The sequence below is a fragment of the Gopherus evgoodei genome, chromosome 12, assembly GCF_007399415.2.
Source record: "Gopherus evgoodei ecotype Sinaloan lineage chromosome 12, rGopEvg1_v1.p, whole genome shotgun sequence".
NCBI classification, from domain to species: domain Eukaryota; kingdom Metazoa; phylum Chordata; order Testudines; family Testudinidae; genus Gopherus; species Gopherus evgoodei.
The window spans coordinates 6,978,506-7,001,454 of NC_044333.1; the positions used below are offsets into that span (position 1 = coordinate 6,978,506).

Genomic DNA, 22,949 nt, shown 5'->3' on the forward strand with positions numbered 1-22,949 from the left:
GAGGTCTGTAAAATCATGAATGGTGTGAAGGTAGTGAATAGGGAAGTGTTATTTACCCTGTCGCATAACACAAGAACTAGGGGTCACCTTATAAAATTAACAGGCAGCAGATTTAAAACAAACAAAAGGAAAAAGTTCTTTACACAACGCACAGTCAACACGTGGGACTCTTTGCTATGGGATGCTATGGTTAAGCTCTGGAATAAATTGCCTAGAGAGGTTGTGGAATCTGCATCATTGGAGGTTTTTAAGCGCAGGTTAGACACACACCTGTCAGGGATGGTCTAGATAATACTTAGTCCTGCCAGGAGTGCAGAGGACTGGACTAGATGAGCTCTCGAGGTCCCTTCCAGTCCTATGATTCTATGTTGTGAAGGCTAAAAGTATAACTGGGTTCAAAGAAGAATTAGATAAGTTCATGGAGGATAGGTCCGTCGATGGCTATTAGCCAGGATGGTCAAGGATGGAACTCCATGCTCTGGGTCTCCCTAAATCTGCAACTGCCAGAAGTTGGGACTGGATAACACAGAATGGATCACTTGAAATTGCCCTGTTCTGTTCATTCTCTCTGAAGTATCTGGCACTGGCCACTGTCAGAGACAGGAAACCGGGCCAGGTGGACCATTGGTCTGACCCAGTATGGCCATTTGTATGTTCTGATGGGAGTATCACACAGAGATTCAGTACTTTCTCAGGCAATTAAGAAACTGAGGCCTGTTAGGAAAATATTAACTTTCTCAACCCACTTACACACACATGGATATCTTGAAGGTATTTAGTAGTGATACCCCAAGTTTCCACAGAAACCCTCCCTCAAAAGTGTTTAAAATCAGCTGAACTTTAAATTCCTTTCTTGGTAGGTTGTAGCATCTGCCAGGAAAGTAGGTGAGTTGCAGCCACAGCAGACTACCAAAGCCTTTTCTCTGAGTGCCCAGACATTCAGAATTGCTAGAGGACAGATCTCTATTTCTTATCTCCCCAAGGGCATTTGTGTTAATTTGAAAATAAATTTAGAGGCATTCTCCCCAAACACATGTGACACAAAAAGACAGATTGCATATTCTGGTGGGTGTGAAGGATGAATTTAAAGTGCGTCAGGTAAGAGTCTTTAAGGAAATGAGAAGAGGGGGTTGTACTTTTTCAACACAGCAGGATGTTTGCTTTTCCTTAAAGAAGGACCGTTACTTTCAAAAATACATTTGACCAACTCTGCAAACCAGTGTATGAGAACTACTGTTTTATAATATTTGCATCCTTGTAAACATGTGGGCTTGAATAATAAAGGACATATGCAGTTACTGAAAATATGTTGGAGTCTCTATGGTGCAAATTTATCTTTTGCTAAGCCTGATATTAATTCATTTTTTGACTGCAGGGCATCCTTATACAATGAGGAGGCCAGCGACGACTCACATGAGTTGTTTCGGTACCAAGTCACTGGAACGTCTTGTATCTAAAATTTACATCCAGTAAGGTGCAGTGAGGTTTCAGATCTCTGTTCGGTGAATTAGCTTCCTTTAGAACTATCAGCTGCAAGAGACATGATATCATAAAACCCGTGCAAAACACAGAGTATTGTTTGTTTTACCTCAGAGTCTGTTGAAATCAGCTGAGGGCAGAATTTGGTTCTTGATTTCCTATAATCAGTTTTGTGTGTGTGTTTCTTTTTGGTCTTGCAAGCAGAGTGGCCTCAAACAAATGTGTGGGATTCACTGAGGCTCACCCAGACTGACCTTTGACCAAGGCTAACCAAGGAGGGAGTTTGTGATATATTGTGGGCTGACCTGCCTTAGGGGGTCTGTGGAGATACTGCTTAGCCATTCATTATGAGCCATAACTAATTTATGGGTTATCTATTTCCCCACATAATCACATTTCTCACATATCAGGTGTATGTGCAAATGAACCGTGTGCACATTTAGGATGTCCAACAGCCTCCTCCAAGGTTGCAATGTTAATGTTCAGGCTGCGGCTGTTGGTGCAAATGACTGTTACATACAGCAGCCCTTATTCTCAGAGACACGAAGTATGTTAAACACCTGTATGATGACTACGTCTTCCTCTTGCATAAGAAGCAAGAATCCCCAAGACTGCTCCTGAATCTGAGTTTCCTACATGGTAGTGCAGTGCACTACTGACTGATACACTGAGACATGCTTATTTTATTTTATTATGATAATTATTATCTATTATTTACATTAAATAGCGCCCCAGTAGCAATCTGGGCCCTAGAGTGCTAAGTGCATTCTGTAGCTGAGATACAAGAGATAAGAACAGATTTAAAAATGTTTATTAAAGCTAATGTTAAAATGATCTAATACACAGGTTAAGGAAAGAGTGTCTATACATCTAGGTATAATGCTTAAATTATCCCAAAGTACAAAGTTTGGTTTAAAAGTCATACAATAAATACAGTACATAATCTGCAATATCCCCAATTTAGGTTAATAAATGTAATGATATGGTTTAGATATTAGCATCCAAATATTCGGATACATCACTCATAAAAGGTTATACTCAGAGTAGCTTGTGGAAAGTAAATATAGCAATGAGTGTAGATTGTCCCCCAGTAATTGAGAATTTAGGATAGGTTGTCCCTCAGTAAATACAATCCCTCAGAGAAGTATTTCAGTTACTTTCCCGACTTTACTTCTCAATGACACTCCAGCTCATGTCTCCTGGTATTGCCGATGTCCAGTGATGTGTTCTAAATAGATGTCCCTTGACCACCTGATGGCGTCCTACACCATGAGTTGCCGAGATGCAGCAGACAATATTAAAGCTCTCTCTGAAGTTCTGTTATTTTACATAGTAAATTACTCTGATTCAGTTTAACTTTTCTTAAACCTTACATGGAGGCTTGTGTGTGTGTGTGTGTGTGTGTGTGTGTGTGTGTGTGTGTGAGAGAGGATGAAGGGCAAAGAACATTTTCTTTCTGTCTGTTTTTGTTTCTGATGCCATTTACTCATTTTTCTTTAGGAGGAAGCTACGCTCCCAGGAGGACAGTATAGAGGATTTAATTGTGCCATCCCCAGCTGATTCTCCAGTGAGAGCCTCACCTGGCCAGTCCAACCTACAGAGAAAAAAGTGAGTTGGGTATACTGCTAGAATGAGAGGCCCAGATTCATGAATCAGTATAGTTATTAGGATTTCATATTTTGGTGCATAGATACAAAGGTGACTGGCACCTTAGAAATACCTAACATACAACAGAGAAATGGATAGCTGGATGGATGGTGTGGATGAGGGGGTGCTGGGGCTCAACCCTCCCTGGGGAGGAGGGGAGCCACACCGGCCTCGTCTCGTTGTCCAAGGGCCTCTGCCCTCGGGATCGCAGTCCGCTCCGGCGGTTCGGACCCTGTGTGCAGGACCGAACAGCTACACAGTTAAATACTAGGGGCCCAGCCCTTGGTTTGGGAGGGCACCAACAAACACAGTAACAGTTATCAGTTCTGGCCCTTTAAGGCAGGGCAGAGCAGTGGCAAAGTCAAAAGGGGCCCAGCCGTTGGGTCGGGCGGGGCACCAACAGACACTGTTATCAGCTCCAGCCCTTTGGAGCAGGGCAGAGCAGTGGTAAAGTCAAAAGGGGCCCAGCCCTTGGTTCGGGCAGGGCATCAAACACAGTTATCAGCTCTGGCCCTTTGGGGCAGGGCAGAGCAGTGGCAAAGTCAATAGGGGCCCAGCCCTTGGGTCAGGCGGGGCACCAACAGACACTTATCAGCTCCAGCCCTTTGGAGCAGGGCAGAGCAGTGGCAACAGGGGGGGAGAGTCTGCCACCCGGTTACGGGTGGCAGGGGGAACGCAGGCCCACCCACTCCTCTGCGTTCCAGCCCGGGGCCCTAATAGTGGCTGAAGCCGCTAGTGGCGGTCAGTGGGGAAGGGGGTCCTGACCGAAACACACTGACATAGGCGCAAGGCCTTCTGCAGCCTGACTAAGGTCAGCTGCCCCCGGGCTACTTCCAGCCTCCCCCCTGGTTCCTACCTGGTCCGTTGGGGTGTCCAGTACCATGGGCTCCTCCCAGTCCGGGCAGGGCAGTAGGTCCGGGAATACCTCCGAGACGGCAGACCAGGTCTGGTCTGGCGGCTCCTCAGGGCCGTAGTGGGGACGGTGCAGCTCCGGCAGCTCCTCGTGGTAGCGACTGCGGGGCAGCTCCCAGTGGCCTCGGGCCTCAGCGGCTTCCTGGTGAGGAAGGTCAGTGGGCACGTCTGCTCCTGCTGGCGGTCGGGCCCTGACTGAGGGCTGAGGCCCGGCTTTTATCCTTCCGGGTCGCTGCCTGACCCTTTGAGGGGCGGGACTTCCTCCCAGCAGTTCCACCCTGGGGGGTGATTAATGGGGCTCATCCCTCCCTGGGGAGGAAGGGAGCCACACCGCCTCGCTACAGATGGATATCTAGCACTGATGAGTAAGATGTTTCAGCGCAGTGAGTAAGGAAATATGCTGTTACCAAAATTGAAACTGTTCCTGTTATTCTTCATGCACTACGATGAAAAATGTTCTCCTGGATTTTGCTGGCCTAAAACTTTTTGAATCAAACACCATAGACTGTATAAGTAGTGAAAGGACAATCTAATTTTGAATCAAAGATTTGAGAACTCATTTAAAAGCTGCATTTAATATCTAGTCTATTTTCTAATACAGATTCATATTTAAGGAAGATTTAAAAAAAATATACCATTGTCAAGTGCTGCCAGATTTGTAGACATCACTGAAAGATTGGGCTTAGCTTGCAGAGAAGGTGGCTACATTTTAATTTGAACAGTATTACAGAAATGCGGTGCTGCCAACTTGTATTGGTTGTTCAGAAACATCTTGTTTCTCCTTTCTGGAATGAGAGGGCATTTTACATCATGTGTACTCAGTCCTGGACTTCTTTACCATGTTCCACAAATTTAACAGTCCTGAGAGGAACCTCTCCCATTGAGTGCTTGTCTTTGTTAAAAAATTGGATCATGTGAGACCATGGCCTTGAGAAGTCGCTTGAACTAACACAATGTTCTACATGATTTAGCAATCCATGTAGACAGAAATTGTTGTGTCAGCTGATCTTGAATAAAGCCTATTAGAACCTTAGCGTTAACAAAACCCAGTTGATATTCAGCTAAACATGACTTGTCTCTGTCTACACTGAGGTTAAACATGACTTTGCAATCATATTAGTTAGCACAACCTAACTTCAACCTGACCTAATTTTTTAGTTAAGACAAGTCGTGAGAGACTGAAAGGGGAATTCAGAGCCTACATGTTCATAGGTTTCCCCCACATGTCCGTAGGCTTCCCCCACAGCTTCATCCAGTGGTTCTCAACCAAAGCCCTCTCCTGGTATGACAGAGCATGGCGAGTTATGGCAGAAAGTAGCATGCGTTCTTAATAATTACCAAGTCATTTCTAGCACTGTCTGCCCTTTGAAGCAAACGTACTGTATGACCTCGTGACACTGTAAGCACCTAGAGGATAATACAGTGATAAATAATAGCCAACATGATTTGTCAAGAACAAATCATGCCAAAACAACCTAATTTCCTTCTTTGACAGGGTTACTGGCTTAGCAGATGGGGGAAAGCAGTATGTGTGATGTACCTTGATTTTAGTAAGGCTTTTGACGCAGTCCCATATGACATTCTCACAAACAAACTAGGGAAATGTGGCCTAGATGAAATTATTATAAGGTGGGTACAACTGGTTCAAAGACTGTACCCGAAGAGTAGTTATCAAAGGTTCACTGTCAAACTGGGAGAGTGTATCTAGTGAGGTCACACCAGCTTCTGTCCTGGGTCCAATACTATTCAGTTTTTTCATCAGTGATTTGGATAAGGGAGTGGAGAGTGTTCTTATAAAAGTTGCAGATGACATCAAGCTGGGAGGGATTGCAAGCACTTTGGAGGACAGTACAAGAATTCAAAATGATCTTGATAAATTGGAGAATTTGTCTGAAATCAACAAGGTGAAATTCAATAAAGATAAATGCACAGTATTACATTTAGGAAGGAAAAATCAAAGGCATATATACAAAATGAGGATTAACCAGGGTGGATTGTTTTAAATCAAAGCAATTTAAATAACTGATTTTAATCATGATTTAAATCAGCAAGCAGGAAACTTTGATTTAAATCTCGATTTTAATATGTTTTGCATTTGTACTTTTTAGTTATTTTCCTCAAGAAAAGTGGATTCTCGTTGGTTGGTAACAATAAAAAAAGTTGATTGGCACCTAAATACAATCCTTTCACTAAATTTGATGCTTCTTTTTGCAAACCAGGAGAATACACTATTTCCATATACATTTATTTAAGCAGTTATATAGCTGATCTTACATTTATTCGGGGTCTTATTTTTCACATTTTTTATTATGTTAGAAAATGGTGAATAATGCATTTCTTATTTACTAAATGAATAATTTTTTACTTGTGATGTGTGGGAAGCTCTATTTGGATGGAAATTTAAATGCAATTACAAATGCAAAAAAACCCTTGCATTTTAAAGTTGTTTTAATTAGTTAAAGAAAACTGCCTTAACAGTGCTGAATACATAAGCAAAAAGTTTATGAAAATATGTTTTGCATTTAAAACTGATTTATTTAACAAAGGAAGTATTATCAGTAGTTAGTGAATTGAACTGATTGTGTCTTGTCCCTGTTGTCCTTTAAGATTTTAGAAATAGTCAGTCTCATCCTCTCACACCTATTTTTTATTCATATATTAGAAGAGGAAAACAAGCTTTTCTGTTTTTCTCAACTTCCTATTGGTTTTAAACTTTGAATGAATGGTCATTGAATTGGACTAATTAAATAAACTGAAATGAAGAAAATATTCTCTCTCCCCTGCAAAAGAGGCTACTGCTGTCAAAAGCTGGTTTAGCACCTTAACAAACCCTGGCTTGAAGTGCTTAGCCAGTGGCTTCCATCAGTTCAATGGTTTGACTTTCTTTAAAACTTTGGCAGTAAACATATACTGCATAATTAAAAAAAAATAAATTAAATGATTTCAATAGATTAGATTAAGTTTAGGGCTAACATAGGTTGTCATAATTTCAAATTTAAGTTTAACCCCCCCCTCTATTTTATTAAAATAAAATCTGATTTAAATAAAAAATCAGATTTTTTTAAAAAGAATCATCAACTTTTATCCATCTTGAGAATAACTGGCTCGGCAGTAGTACTGCAGAAAGAGATCCAGGAGTTATAATGGATCACAAATTGAATATGAGCCAACAATATGATTCAGTTGCAAGAAAGGCTAGTAGCAGGCATGTTGTATGTAAGACACAAGAGATAATTGTTCCGCTGCGCTGTGTAAGGCCTCAGCTGGAGTACTGTGGTCAATTTTGCGTCTGTGCCACATTTTAAGAAAGATGTAAGCAAACTGGAGAGAGTTCAGAGAAGAGCAACAAAAATGTTAAAAGGTTTATAAAATGTGATCTGTGAGGAAAGAGTAAAATCTGGCCATGTTTAGTCTTGAGAAAAGAAGACTGAGCAAGGACGCGATAAGTCTTCAAATACCTTAAGGACTGTTACAAAGAGGATGGTGATCAATTGTTCTCCATGTCCATGGAAGGTAGTTACAAGAAGTAACCAGCTTAATTTGCAGAAAGGGAGATTTAGGTTAGGTATTAGGAAAAACTTTCTAACTGTTGCTCTAGTTAAACAGTAGAACAGGTTACCACTACTTAGGCTGTAGAATCCCCATCACTGGAGGATTTTAAGAAGAAGTTAGACCAAGGGTCGGCAACCTTTCAGAAGTGCTGTGCCGAGTCTTCATTTAATCACTCTCATTTAAGGTTTTCATGCCAGTAATACATTTTAATGTTCTTAGAAGGTCTCTTTCTCTAAGTTTATAATATATAACTAAACTATTGTTGTATGTAAAGTAAATAAAGTTTTAAAAATGTTTAAGAAGCATCATTTAAAATGCAGAGCCCCCCGGACTGGTGCCCAGGACCCACGCACTGTGAGTGCCACTGAAAATCAGCTCGCGTGCCGCCTTCTGCATGCGTAGCATAGGTTGCCTACCCCTGGGTTAGACAAATACCTGTCATGGATAGTCTAAAGGTATACTTGATCCTGCCTCAGCATAGGGAGACAATGACCTCTCGAGGTCCCTTCTGAATCTACGTTTCTATGATTCTCTGACTGACTGTAATCCCATGAGACTGAATTTACTTTAGTTGTCACACTTGACTGTGTACAGTTATGCAATAGCAACACGGACAGGGTTGAATCCTAACTAAGGATCCTACAGGTAAAAAAAGGGCTGTCACCTTACACCTGGCTTTTATTTTACATTACTAAATTCTCTGATGGTTTTTCTGCAGCTTGCCAGAGCGAGTAGGTTCAGGAACAAGCCAGAACAGTTTGGCAATCCATGACCGGCTGCAGGAGCTGGTGAGGCTCTTTAAAGACAGGACTGAGAAAGTGAAAGAGAAACTGATTGACCCAGATACCACCTCTGATGATGAGACGCCTGTGGCATGTGAGTTACAGCTGGGTTTGGGACCTCTCAGTAGACCGAGAATGCTGAGAAAGAGGCAGAAATTCCTGAGACATAGAAACTGGTTTCGTAAAGCCCAAGCAATAAAAATGACGATATGGTTTTGTAACCTGGAAACTTGGCAACTTACCTGTCTTCCATGAATAGATGCAGGGTACATAAAAGGAGGCAGAATTGTTGAGTAGAAGTGTGTGGATATAAGTAGCCCCCTTAGAGCAGTGTTCAAGTCTATTGTAAGAGCCTCACTGAAATGACTGGTGGTTTCGGTCTAGTTCCCTATGCAAAAAAAAGCACATTGCAAACAAACAAAAAACACTGCTCCAGATGATGTGGCATAATTAGCAATTGTTACCCAATAACAAGGGGGGGAGGATGGTCTTCTGTTTAAGGCAAAGGGCTAGAATTAAAAAGAGCTGGGTTCTATTCCTTACTCTGCTTGTGTGACCTTGGGCAATTCAGGTTAATCTCTTTGTTCCTCAGTTGTTTCATCTGTAAAATGGAGTAATAATACTTCCATACTGCAACAGAGTGTTGTGAGGATAAATATACCAATAGTTCGCCAGTGCTTTGAAATTTCCAGTTGTATAACTGCGGAATATAATATTATGATTATGAAAGACACAGGAGTAAGTAAGCTGGCATGAAGGCTGAGCTGCTTCTTTGGTCTGGACTATACCAGGGAGAATCGATCTAAGTTACACAACTTCAGCTATGTGTACGATGTAGCTGACATCAACGTACTTAGATCGACTTACCGTGGTGTCTTCACTGCGGTGAGTCGACTGCTGCCGCTCCCCTGTTGACTCCACCTGCGGCTCTCGCGGCGCTGGAGTACAGGAGTCGACGGGAGAGGGCTCGGGGCTCAATTTATCGCATCTAGACTGGACGCGATAAATCGATCCCTTCTGGATCGATCGCTGCCTGCTGATCCAACAGGTAGTGTAGACGTACCCTTAGTCTTTGAGAGAGGCTGGTCTTCAAAGAGAACGTGAAAGTCATGAACATTAACAAAACTCTTAGCTAGGAATACAGACTGGCCTTTCAGGAAGAGGCCATTTAATAAGAGAAAAGTTTTAAAGACCAAGGACAAACATGAGAACTTCAGCCTGTCAGAGAAGTTCATGAGGCTTTCAATAATTCTATAAATGTTCATAGCGCCTTCCAAGAAAACTTGTCCAGAACCACCGTTGCCACCAGAAGAAAAAGAGACAGAAGATGAAGTGGAGGAACATTACTGTGAGATGCTCTGCTGCAAATTCAGATGCCGCCCCTGGCTAAGCCATGTGAAAAAGTACCGGTTCCCAAGCAGCATCGACCCACTCACCAGTAAGTAATTGAAAAATACTATTGGTTGAGATAATGCTGCTGCTCCATTTATGAGAAAGGGAAGATAAAAATAGAGATGTCATGGAAAGAAAGCAGGAGAGGAGGAGAAAGAAATGGGAGAGTTGAGAGTGTGGTAAGGACACCAGGGAAGGAAGAAAGGAATGATTTAGAGCCTGTCTGATTGAATTTTTTTCATTTGAAAGAGCAGAAGGAAGTGATGAATTCCATTAGGGATCAGAGCTAGCCTCAGTTGTTGCCCCAAAGCTGGTGAGAGTGGCAATGCACCAGTGGTTTTTGGCCATTTTATCTGACAGACTTTGTCAGACAGCTCTGAAAATCTCCTGAAAACCCAGTTCCTTCCCCACCAGCTACTCACTGTTCTTAACCACCTGGCTCATTTCTAAGAGTCACCTCTCTCCAAAGCCAGCAGCTATTGCAGTGTAGTTGCAAAAGAAAAACAAAAGTGGATATATCCTGGAAGCAGAGCAAAGGCAGTCTGATATAAGTGCTTGGAATGTAGGAATTTTTGTTCCCTTTAATTTTTAATACTTCATTCATTCATCCTTACAGTCAACCCTATGGATAATATGCGGCTATTCTCTGTCAACTGCTCACTAATGTTGACCTGTGCTTCCCTCTGCCTAGATTTGATGTATGTGCTGTGGCTGTTCTTTGTTGTTCTGGCCTGGAATTGGAACTGCTGGCTGATTCCAGTACGCTGGGCCTTTCCATACCAAATGCCTGAAAACCTCCATTGGTGGCTACTTGTAGACTATCTCTGTGACCTCATCTACTTGCTGGACATCACTGTCTTTCAGGTCCGCCTGCAGTTTGTCCAAGGAGGAGACATAATTGTAAGTGGCGACTAGTAGCAGTTCCCTCACAAGGTAAAATTTCAAACGGGACTTTGGCTTGCTTTGGGTACCTCCTGCTATAATCCTTGAAGTCCATAGAAAAGTTTTTTGGGCAAATGTTGGAAGATAAGAACGTATAGCAAAAAGGCAGCTCTCTCACTGCATCCCTTATTTACTTCATGGGCCCTGAGTGAATTTTTTTACCCACAGAGCACAACGTGATATGTTCACTGTGCAGAGGAGAAGCTATATAAGAGGCTTTTGGAACGACAGTTTACTCAGCTTCACATTCTCCTTAGGACACTAAGTGAGGTTGTTCCTCAACACCCCCTACCCCCTTTTATCAAGCCACATCTCCTTGTTTTCCTTATACAGGAGATCTACTATGTTAACTGTGGCGAAGTCATGGCAGTCTCTATCCTATGATGGGGAGAAGATGTCATTTCCCTCCGCCTCTCTTTCCCATCCCAATCCCTTCCCCACATAATTAGGACTCTTCTGCTCCCCTCTGCTATATAATAGGAAGGAAGTATATGATGATGTGTAGGTGCCTCTTCTCTGCCTTTCAGTCAGGTGCAGGCCAACCAGTGATGATGTTTCCCTCTGTTTCCCTCTGTTTTCTGTTCTCGTCTAGACTGATAAAAAGGCCATGCGACAGAACTATCTGAAATCCCGACGCTTCAAGGTCTGACACACCGTGTTTGATTTTTACACAAATTTATTATTATTTAAAGGACACATTGCAATCATATTTTGAAATACATATCCTCTTGTTGTTAGTCACACCTCTGAATATTGGGACTGGAATAATGTTTAAAATATGTGTGATAATTATCTTGACAGATGTATCTCAGGTTTAGGATGGCCCTGTCTGGGTATGAAAGGAATGGAAAGGGGGTTGGGTGTATGTCTGGACAAGGGCTAGCCATATATAACTGGGGATCACACTTTGATAGGTAAGTGCCAAAGGCAGCAGTAGCCTCCTCAGGGAGGTCTAGGAAGAGGAGAGCTTGTTGGAGCAAGAGAACATGCTGCACACAGTTAAGGGTGGTGGAGGTCCTGTTTCGATGTTGGCTTCCCCAGTGCCCCAGTTGTTATGTGTACAAATGTATGGAAGTTTGTGCATAATCAAGTCTGCAGAACATGAGTTTTATTTCCATTGACTTACCCTACTGTCCCCCCCCCCCCCGATCCCCACTATTGATCTTCAATGGAAGTTGCTTCCTAGTGAATGAGGTCAGAGTTGGGTCCCCAATACCCTTTCCTGAGTGCTACTAGAAGCAAAAGAGCCCCATGATGATTTCAATTTACCACCATGTTTTCTGTTGTGGTCTCACATGTGAGTTTTAGATGGACGTGTTGTGCCTTCTTCCCCTGGATTTCTTTTACTTCAAAGTTGGCGTAAATTCTCTCTTGCGGTTGCCTCGCTGTTTAAAGGTAAGTCAGGAGGTTACAAAAACAAGGGGGCAGACTGCATATTTAGTTAATGTAACAGAATTGCGTACTGTTTTTGATGCGCTATTCCTGTCTGCAGAAGTAGATTCATTGTAGATGACAGTACAATTGCATGGGGGCAGGGAGGGGAAGAGATTTGTTCCTTTGAAGGTATTACTAAAAGTTGCCATACATTTTAGTTGTCATTAGAAGCGTCATAATTTCTCTTATTTGTGTGTGGGGGGGTGGATGGGAGGGGAGGGAAGACTGTAAGAGCACATACTTAGGGTCTGATCCTGTGTCCATTGAAGATAATGAAAGTTTTGCCTCTGATTCCAATGATAACAGGAGTGAGTTCCACATCATATGATTATAAAGTTTCCACATTGCTGTAATGGGATCTGATGTAAGCAGGGAACAACTCTCCTGTGAGAGATTTTGAAGCAATTAAGGTTTTAAACGAAAGTACAATAATGTTTTAAAAATTTGAGGACAGCTGAAAGAGTGCATATGAAAGCTACTTTCAGCTAGAAGATTAGACAGCTCAGTGGGCTATGGATTCACTAGATCAGGGGTCGGCAACCTCTGGCATGCAGCTTGGCGGGGTAAGCACCCTGGTGGGCCGGGCCAGTTTGCTTACCTGCTGCATTGGCAGGTTCGGCTGACCGTGGCTCCCATTGGCTGCGGTTCGCTGTCCCAGGCCAATGGGGGCGGTGGGAAGCCGTGGCCAGCACATCCCTCAGCCCGCACCACTTCCTGCAGCCCCCATTGGCCTGGGACTGTGAACCACGGCCATTGGGAGTCGCAATCAGCCGAACCTGCCAACGCAGCAGGTAAACAAACTGGCTGAGCCCGCCAGCGTGCTTACCCTGGTGAGCCACGTGCCAGAGGTTGCCGACCCCTGTACTAGATCAAATCTAACCCACATTAGTAGGAAGTGAAAGTCGTTACCACCTATTTTGTGGCATATGTGAAATGAATCACTAGTCTCAGGATGGTCCCTAATGTACTGGCAGTAATCTGCAGGATTAGGAGAAAGGCCAAGATTTGAAAGGTTCAGGGAAGATTTGAGTCTCCAGGGCTGTCAATCCAGCACCTTACCCCAACTCTAAAACACACTTAAAATACTGAATAAAATAAAAAAGATCAGTGATAATTAAAAGAAGCATTGGAATCTCTCATTTCGCGCCTTTTGTAGTTTTTAATACAGAACTACTGTAGGAGTACAATTGAAAGGAAAATGAGAGTTTTTGGAGGATGCCTGGAGGTGAAACATAGTTTTGCTAGTTAAAGAAGTAATTCTCAACCTGGGGTAAATGTACCCCTGAGGGTACACCGTGATCTTCCAGGAGGTACATTAACTCATCTAGACACGTGCCTAGTTTTACAACAGGCTACATAAAAAGCACTAGCGAAGTCAGTACAAACTAAAATTTCATAGAGACAGTGCATTGTTTATACTGCTCTATAGTCTATACACTGAAATGTAAGTACAATAGTTATATTCCAATTGATTTATTTTATAATTATACGGTAAAAATGAGAAATGTAGCAATTTTTCAGCACTAGTGTGGCTGTGACACTTTTGTATTATTATATCTGATTTTGTAAGCAAGTAGTTTTTAAGTGAGGTGAAACTTGGGGATGGGCAAGACAGTTCAGACTGCTGAAAGGGGTACAGTAATCTGGAAAGGCTGAGAGCCCCTGAACTAAAGGATTCTCATCAATGTCTGTTGAAAACTAGTTACCAGCTGTGATGGATGGGAAGCTAAGGCACACTGTATCATTCTCTTTAACAGTACATGGCCTTCTTTGAGTTTAATAACCGGCTTGAAGCTATCCTGAGCAAGGCATATGTTTACAGGTGAGACAAACCACTAATACATCTTTATATTTTTGTAGGAAGATATTTTTGGGACTGTACTTTTATTGAAGGCAGAAGAGGTGCAATTTGGTGGAGATAGAGCAATCTCCAGCTAAACATAGTTCCTCTTTGTTCCCCATATGTGATTAAATCATAGTCATTCTAGACAGAGAAAATTCTTCCTCCTCCTTATTGACTGCCACAATCGCAGTGACTTCTGCTGAGGCTGGAATTGTCTCCTGGGAGGCTGACAACACTAATAGCGCATCATGAGGTGACTGGCAGACACACACCGGAATCAAACATCACCTTAGGGCCTCTGCAGTCCAAAGCGTATTACTTTTCCAGCTCTCCCTAGCCAAGAAGCAAGCGACTCATTTTCAGTCATTCTCAACTCTGTCTTCTGCATTGCAGCACATGACACTGCTTCCAGGATATGTCGCAGATCCACAATATGAAAGACGACTGTAGAAAAATTATCTATATTAATAATAGCCTTTAGTCATTAACCTTTTCCCAGTTGCAGCTCCATGGGATAAATGCTATCAGCATTATTTGAAATGTTTCAGAGTAGCAGCCGTGTTAGTCTGTATCCACAAAAAGAACAGGAGTACTTGTGGCACCTTAGAGACTAACAAATTTATCTCAGCATGAGCTTTCCTGAGGTACAGCTCACTTCTTCGGATGCATAGAATGGAACACACAGACAGGAGATATTTATACATACACAGAACATGAAAAGGTGATTAGACTCTTCCCGTTGGTATGCATACTTCCACCTTTTCATGTTCTCTGTATGTATAAATATCTCCTGTCTGTGTGTTCCATTCTATGCATCCGAAGAAGTGAGCTGTACCTCAGGAAAGCTCATGCTAAAATTATTTGAAATGATCTCTTTGTTCCCAAAGCAACTGGGGGCAGAAGTGGTGGGGATAAACAGTGTAAAGCAGCAGATCAAAATATACTTTCCCCTACATTTTCCGAGTTGTGCAGAGCTTTAGCTGTGTGACTGGCCGGGAATCCTTTGGAATAATTAGAGTCAAATGTTCAGAAGCACTTCTCTTCTCTTTCTCACAGGACAATAAATATCAGAGCTTGCCCTGTGTTTCCATGAATTATTTTTCACTTTTAAAAATGATACTTTTGGGGATTTGAAGGTGTTTTTCATTATCGGACACCTTGTAATCTTTCCTCTTTCATTGTTGCCTTTCTTTGCAGAGTGATAAGGACCACAGCTTATTTACTCTTCAGCTTACATGTGAACTCATGCCTGTATTACTGGGCATCATCGTACCAGGGACTGGGTTCTACCATATGGGTCTATGACGGGAAGGGAAACAGGTACTAAGTACGCGTGCCTTCTGTTTTCCAGTAGGCCAATGCAGCAGAATAGGAGTGATAAAGAGACAGACAGGATGCAGCCAAGTCTGAATTAACACAGCACTTTTGACATATAAGTCCACCTTTTAGTCAAAAGCCTATACAGTATCAGCGCTATTTTATTTATATAGCCAGGGCTGGTAGCGCTGCCTATTATTAAGGTTGCCTGACACTTCCCATTATAACACCCTCCATTGCTTATAACTTTGGTAACTTTAACCATTTAGGTTGAAATTTGACATGCCGTGTGTCTGCCTGAGTATGAATGATTATCATTATTATTATTCTGTTATGTTTCTGCCAAAATGGTCCAGCCATTACTAAGAACTAGACTAGAGGGGAAAAAAAAGTTTTGTCATTTAAAAAAATTCTGGAGACTTTTTCTCTAAGAAGCTTTAGTGCCTCCATGTTTTCCACCTGTCCCCTAAACTTCTTTGTCTCTGTAGATTTTCCAGGAATGTTTGCATTTAAGGGAGAGGACAGGCTTTCACCCCCTTAGTTTTCCCTTTTTCACCACATAACCGTTCTCTCTGTAGTTTCCAAGTGGTCTCTTGCTTGACTGTATCAGAGCAGTTCTAATGGTATAAAGCAGATACTGACTTTTCAGGTGAAGGAAACTGTTTGAAAAGTTGTTCGTTTTCCCCTTTATAGTTATATCCGCTGCTATTACTGGGCTGTCAAGACTCTAATTACTATTGGGGGACTGCCTGACCCTCAAACTCTGTTTGAGATACTCTTCCAGCTTCTGAACTATTTCACAGGGGTCTTTGCTTTCTCTGTCATGATTGGCCAGGTAAGTGAATAATCAATCTGTCTTCCCTTCTGTATGATGCAGATTCACAGTGCTTGTTATTTTTAAGGTCACCTCTCTGAAATCATTTTTCAGTTTCCCAAAAAGTACCCGCTGGGTACTTCATACATTGAAAAATCCCAATAGCATCACTGTTCATTCTGACATTATTTTAAGGTTTGTTTTACTAATATGGAGGGGCTCCTGACCTGCTGCATGCCAATGGTTTTGTGAGTCTGAGGATGCAGATCCTCTGTTGTGATACACAATGTATGTTCAGTCCAAGAAGCTAGTTGTTAATAGTCTTTTGGATACTTAACAACTATAAGGAATGATGAATAAACTATTTCCTTTAATTTTGTTCTTTTCCCTCCTCCAACTCAGATGAGAGATGTAGTTGGCGCTGCTACAGCAGGACAAACTTATTATCGGAATTGCATGGACAGTACCATTAAATACATGAATTTCTACAAAATCCCCAGATCCGTTCAGAATCGGGTCAAAACATGGTATGAATACACTTGGCATTCACAAGGCATGTTAGGTAAGAATTAGCTATATTTAGGTTACTGTCTTTATTAATACTTTAAGTTCATGTCTTTCTGATATTTTTACCTTGGCCTATGAACATCAGTGGAAGCTTGCAGCTTACAACATTTTGTGAACTGGTTATCAGTGTCAATTGCAGATGGTCTAGAGCGGTGTTTCTCAAATGTGGCCACTGTGGCCGCATGCGGCCACCAAGGGTTTTCTTGCGGCCACAGCCTCCTGGGCAGTGACTGGGCCGCCCAGAGGGGTTGGGCCATAACGCCCTCTGGAAGCACAAATGCTGGAGGAGCAGACAGATGGTGTGAGTTCTTCACCTTCCCACGGGTGGTGAAGCTCAGGCTTCTGGCTTTAGCGCTGAGGCGGCAGGAGGCAGGATCTGGCCATATAGCAGCAGGCTCTGGACATGGGCTCTGGCTGTGTGGTGGCAGGTTCCGGCCACGGGCTCTGCCCCCCAGCCGCAGGGCCTGGCAGGCTCTATCCTCCGGTCCCTCACCTATCCACATTATCACCTTGGCCCCCACCCTCCCATCTGACCAAGGCTTAATTTGTCCCCTGGCTTGCCACGCTTGAATAAATCTGCTGTGAAAAGTGATATTTGTATGTTTGTTAATATCATATTTCACTGCCTCCAAGCTAGCTAGCAAGTCTGCTGCTGTGAAAAGTGATATTAGCAAACATACAAATGTCACAGAAGCAAACTTACTTGCTAGCAAATCTAAAAAAAACCCAAAAAACCAAAAAAGCAAAAGAAACAATAACAAAAGACAAGAACATGCAAAGCACCTTATTTGTGTTTCCAGTAAAGACAAGACACAACTGTCCATTATTTTTATTACTGAATCTGCAAAAAACCCTACATAAATAAATTACTATGATTTGGACAAGTATATGTGCATATTTATTTGTTTTTCCTACAGTTAAATATTTTAGGAAAAAGTGTCATAGCGGCCACCAGCAAGAGTTGGTTGCCTCACTCTGAGGCCACCAACAATTTGTTGTGAGAACCCCTAGTCTAGAGCAAGAGATATGTGTCATTCTGTCTAGTCTCCCTCCTCCACAGTTAATTACACTGAGATTTTTCAATTAAACCCAAAGGGGCACTGCTGAGTTTTGGAAAGTCACTGCAGTCATTTTGCAAGGCCCTCGGCAGCACAGCGTTAGGGCACTAACCATAAGGATTTTGTGGGATTTTTTTTCCTTTCTCATTTTACTTATTCCCCTATATTTCTTCCTTGTTTTACCCTATTTCTATACTGTTCACTATACTAGTACCAGGATTCTAATTCCTAGCCTGTTAGTGAACTAGCATGATCATACCACAGCACATTCCAAGATTGCAACTCCCAGTCTATAGATGAAGTTAGTTGAATTGAGATTGTTGCTCAAATCACAATTTCCTGTGTAGGAAAAACCTGTCTTTCCTGCTAACTCATCCCGTTATGGAAAACCACGATCTTCGCTGACTTGCTACTGAGCTCCATATTGGAAAGCTGGGTACATTTCTGTAAGTAGCCAGTTCTTTGTTTTGTTTCCCCTTTTAACAGATGAATCAGAGCTGATGGTGCAGCTGCCAGACAAGATGAGGCTGGATATTGCTATTGATGTGAACTACAACATAGTCAGCAAGGTGGCACTCTTTCAGGTACTGTCTACCTTCTTAGATCGTACGTTACTTGACTCCTGAGAGGCTCCTACAAATTAAGTAATTCCACTTCCTCTTTTGGGTTCAGGGCTGTGACCGGCAGATGATTTTCGACATGTTGAAGAGGCTCCGATCTGTTGTTTACTTACCTAATGATTATGTGTGTAAGAAGGTAACAAGCATTTTCTTTACATAAATTCTCTGTAGAGACTTGGAATAAAGTGATGCTTTATATGTGGTGGGGAAGAGGCAGGGCCAGAAGTGGAAGCTCGTTGCCGGAATTATATGGATTTCGTTGACCAGTGCGTTTGGCAAGGAGATACACCAGGTTAACTGAGAGATAGGACCATACTGTGGTTGACACTACAGTCACCCAGAGGCATAAAGAGATCATAAAGGTCTCCTGGGGAATTCCCCTGGTGCAGAAGTAGCTTAAGGCTGGCTTATGCAGCTTCACACTACCCTCCTGTGCAGCCTCTTGAGCAGGTGTATACTGAGACCGTGGATGTTGGGGACAAGAGTGAGAGTAGATGGAGCGCAAAGTGTTCCAGCTATTCCGAGCTGTAGAGCAGCCCACAGGCAGTCATCCAGGGCTGCTGTAAAGTAAGGCAGCATCTCGGTTATGCCGGGAGCCACAACAGTTCCCAGAACACTATAGCCCCTTTTGGCCACCACGTGTTTCACCTCCAGTGCTGCACTTCCTGAGAGCTACTTGAAGCAAGGAGAAGAGCCACTGACACACTAGGAACTGATTAAGTTGTACAGGAGAGATTCAAAGCAAAAATGTGCTCTGTGTCACTTATCATATTGTGCAAAGAGTGACCTCTGCTGATTTCAATGTGCACGGCACTAACACCAATTGGAAAAAATACAGGGGGGAAAGCAGCTGTGAGTGCTCATTAAACAATAACCACTGAGAATATGCAGGGTAAAACAACAACAAAAGGGAAGAATATTTAGAAAACATGTTGAGAAGCATTTGTTTAAAAAAAAAAGATGATAAAACCTATTCCCGTTTTGGAACCTCCAGCATTCATGAGCGGCAAGTGGAAAGCTATGAAAATATCTTTATGAGACAGAATAAAACAACATCAGTGAAGTAATTGAATAGTTTAACTTGGAGCATCAGGGTCTCTGTACATTTTCCATATTTTTTCTTCTCCTCTTTCTGGGTTCCAGCAGGATGACCGGTGCACACCCTACAAGTTGTTCTAATCTTTGTTTCAGGGGGAAATTGGCCGAGAGATGTACATTATACAAGCTGGACAGGTGCAGGTGCTTGGAGGACCTGATGGCAAAACTGTGCTTGTGACACTGAAAGCTGGATCTGTGTTTGGAGAAATAAGGTCAGAGAGACGATTGGTGGGGAATTCGGAGAATGAAGTGTAAGATTAAGACTAAGATTAGAAGGAAGTTGGGAAAATAAGGCAGAGATGGAGAAAAACAAAAATTTGGAAATCAGATCTGGAAAGGAGCATCCATTGTTAAGACCTGTTTGCTTGTTATCATTAAAGGGGTCACAATTTAACACTGAGATCTGTTAACACAAATAAATTCCACTTTTTAATTTTAAACTTTCTAACTGTCATGGTCTCCCTGACTCCATTCTATGTAAGTCTGCACAATATGAACTGACATGGTTGTCTAGTGATAGTTGCAAAGGCAACTCTCTTGGAGAAGATAAAAAGGGAAAAAGGGAATGACACATGTTGGTCATCAACAACCATCCTGGCTGATTAAACAGCATTGACAAGAGTCCTCTGCAGTGCTTCTCAGCTGAAAAGATGGCTGACCACAATATGGTCGGAAATAGATAAAAATGGGGTTACCACAGGCCAGCAACAAGGATATGCAGAGTCCCCCTGGATAAAAACAAATCACTCAATAAGAAATCACAATCACAAATCACTCAGAAGGAAATCATTGCAAGCTTCCTGTTCTAGGCCATTTGTCCTGGGCGGATATGGTTTCAGGTAGGGAATCCATGTGAGTGAGAATGAGTGAAATCAAAGCACAGTGAAAATAACTCATCGTTGTCAGGGAGAGAACATATTTATAGTGAGCTAGGCTGGCTGTTCAGGTCCTCCGACCCCAAAGCAGAAACAAGAGCTTGAGATACAAACATGAAAACAAAATATTATCGTTAAAAAAGATCTATGCATCTCTACTGGCCATGATCTACATACTCTGCAGTGGTAATGAAGAAGGGTGGAACTAAAATGCTGACCTGGTTATCCTACATAAAGTTGGTTACTAAGGTAGTATGTAAACGACTGTCACTACTATTGTTAATATCCAACACTTGTGCATAGCTGCCCAGAGTACAGAAGTGATTTGTAACATGCTGGTGGTGGGTACTTTTCTGTCTATATTAAGCTAGTTTTAAAGAGCAATATTATAAAATAACTACAATGAAATCATTTTTATATAGTGACTTTCATACCAGTGTATCACCAAAACACTTAAAATGTTAGATGCATAAAATGTCACAGCTGGCAAAAGTTGAGCTCCAAGTACACCGGTGACACGTCTCCTGAAGCAAACTCTGCGATCAAACCATGTGAAAGCTCAGATTTTAAATGATAAAAACTGAACTGGCCCTACCTACAATAGTTTTAACATTTCTTGGTATTTTAATTAGCTTGTTGGCGGTGGGAGGTGGAAATCGTCGCACAGCAAATGTTGTGGCTCATGGATTTACTAACCTTTTCATCTTGGAGAAGAAGGACTTGAATGAAATTTTGGTGCATTATCCAGAATCTCAGAAGCTGCTGCGTAAGAAGGCTAGGTGAGTGACAGGATGTTCCTAAAATGTCATTTATCATAAACATGCTGATATAGTTTTCAAAGTCTGAAAGAACAGGTGATCTTTGGGGTTGCACAATGGAGGAATTACACCCAAAGCATTAAGGGAAAATGTTCAGTGCTGAGCACACCAGACTGTACATGCATTTTCTTTTTGGGCCTCAGTTATATCAGTTCTCATAAATGAAGCAGACTTGAGCCTGATCAGGACTTGGAGAGAGATGAAAAACGTAGGTGCCACAGGAATCGTTGATGTTTCAGCAGATGGTGCTCTTCCCTTTGAGTCAGCATTGGTGCTGTTGTAATTGGTGTTCTGCAGATGGGATGTTAAACTGAAGTCCTAAAATTTGTTGTCATTTTCAAACTTCCATGGCACTTTTCACAAGAAAATTTAATTTATCTGCCTTGATCAAATTGCAGTGTAAGGGCCACACTGTGACACTAGCTGAAGCAGAAACTTTAGGAATCATGTTGCTCTCCTACATATACAACCCAAATCACAAGTAGCAACACAGAGAGTGAGCAGCCTCTATTTCCTGTTTCACACTTACGATACTGGCAGGGCCAGCTTTAGCACCGGCGCTCCAAGCATGTGCTTGGGGTGGCACTTTCCAAGGGGCAGCATTCCGGCTCCTTCTATTTTGTTTTTTTTTTTGCTTGGGGTGCAAAAAGCCGAGAGCTGGCCCTGAGCAGAGGTGAGCTGCGGTGGTGGGGGGCGTGGGGAGGGCCTCAGGAAGTAACCCGGGGGGGGGCAGAGGAACTGTTCTCCCCCAGCTCAGCTCTGCTCCACTGCCATCTGCTCCCCTGAGTGCACCACCACTCTGCTTCTCTCCCCTCTCTCGCCGGCTTGCCGTGCGAATCAGCTGTTTTGCAGCAAGCCTGAGAGGGAGGGGGGAGAAGTGGAGCGGCGGTGGCACACTCAGGGGAGCAGGTGGAGTAGGGGTGAGGTGCGGCCATGGGGGGCGTGGAGAGGGCCACAGGAAGTAACCGGGTGGGGCAAAGGAACCCCCCCACCTCACCTCCTCCTCCTCCCTTGAGCACGCCACCACTCCTCTTCTCCCCCTCCCTCCCAGGTTTGCCTGGGAGGAAGGGATAGGAAGGGAAATGTGGCATGCCCGGGGGAGGAGGCAGGGCTGGGGATTTGGGGAAGGGGTGGAATGGGGTGGGGAAGGGGTAGAGTTGGGGCAGGGCTGGCGGGGGGCGCAAGAAAAATTTTTTGCTTGGGGCAGCAAAAAACTTGAAGCCGGCCCTGGATACTGGGGAGTGAGCAGTGCCTTGGCTCCCCACCCCCCCACTCATGCACTAGCCAGTACAGCTGAGCCAACGTGTCAAGGCAAGTAATCTGAACTAGGTATAGAGGTGAAGCAGATTATCCTCACCACCTCTTGGAGCAAGAGCGGGGAGCTAGTCTGTGACACAGAATCACAGACTGGTTCCTGTCCCGCTCATGAGCAGTGTAACTATCTTTCCTTGGGGATGGTGTCACAGCTGAGTCTTCAGTAATTACATTCTGACTACTACAAATCCCAGCTGTAGTTTAAGATGTATTTCTTCGTCAGTTTTGCTGAGGACAGTGCTAGTAATTTCCTTTCCTCATTTATTGCCGTTTTTCATCCTAGGCTTGTCAGGACATCATCTGCACTTCAGGAATGGAAAAGACTAATTAGGGGCCTCTAGTTTATCCCTCTGGCATTGCAGAATTATTCCCTGTTTACTTGTGTCTACGTTTAAATGTGTCAAGCAATGTGGCTGCTACCACACCCTGTGAAAAATTATTCCTAGATATTCAGCCTAAATTTTCCCCTCTAGTAATTTAATCTC

General features: G+C 42.9%; 1 protein-coding gene across 1 annotated transcript in view; it reads left to right on the forward strand.

The window, feature by feature from the left end:
* Positions 1-22,949, forward strand: part of LOC115660442 (cyclic nucleotide-gated cation channel beta-1-like) — a 45,049-nt gene that overhangs the window by 15,510 nt on the left and 6,590 nt on the right. The window contains exons 4-17 of the mRNA XM_030581888.1: positions 2,980-3,087; positions 8,309-8,466; positions 9,640-9,810; positions 10,456-10,664; positions 11,299-11,349; positions 12,015-12,101; positions 13,898-13,962; positions 15,181-15,303; positions 15,994-16,135; positions 16,517-16,676; positions 18,226-18,323; positions 18,412-18,495; positions 19,551-19,669; positions 20,965-21,111. Of these exons, the coding sequence (XP_030437748.1) occupies positions 2,980-3,087; positions 8,309-8,466; positions 9,640-9,810; positions 10,456-10,664; positions 11,299-11,349; positions 12,015-12,101; positions 13,898-13,962; positions 15,181-15,303; positions 15,994-16,135; positions 16,517-16,676; positions 18,226-18,323; positions 18,412-18,495; positions 19,551-19,669; positions 20,965-21,111 (1,722 nt within the window). The remainder of the gene's footprint in view (positions 1-2,979; positions 3,088-8,308; positions 8,467-9,639; positions 9,811-10,455; positions 10,665-11,298; positions 11,350-12,014; positions 12,102-13,897; positions 13,963-15,180; positions 15,304-15,993; positions 16,136-16,516; positions 16,677-18,225; positions 18,324-18,411; positions 18,496-19,550; positions 19,670-20,964; positions 21,112-22,949) is intronic.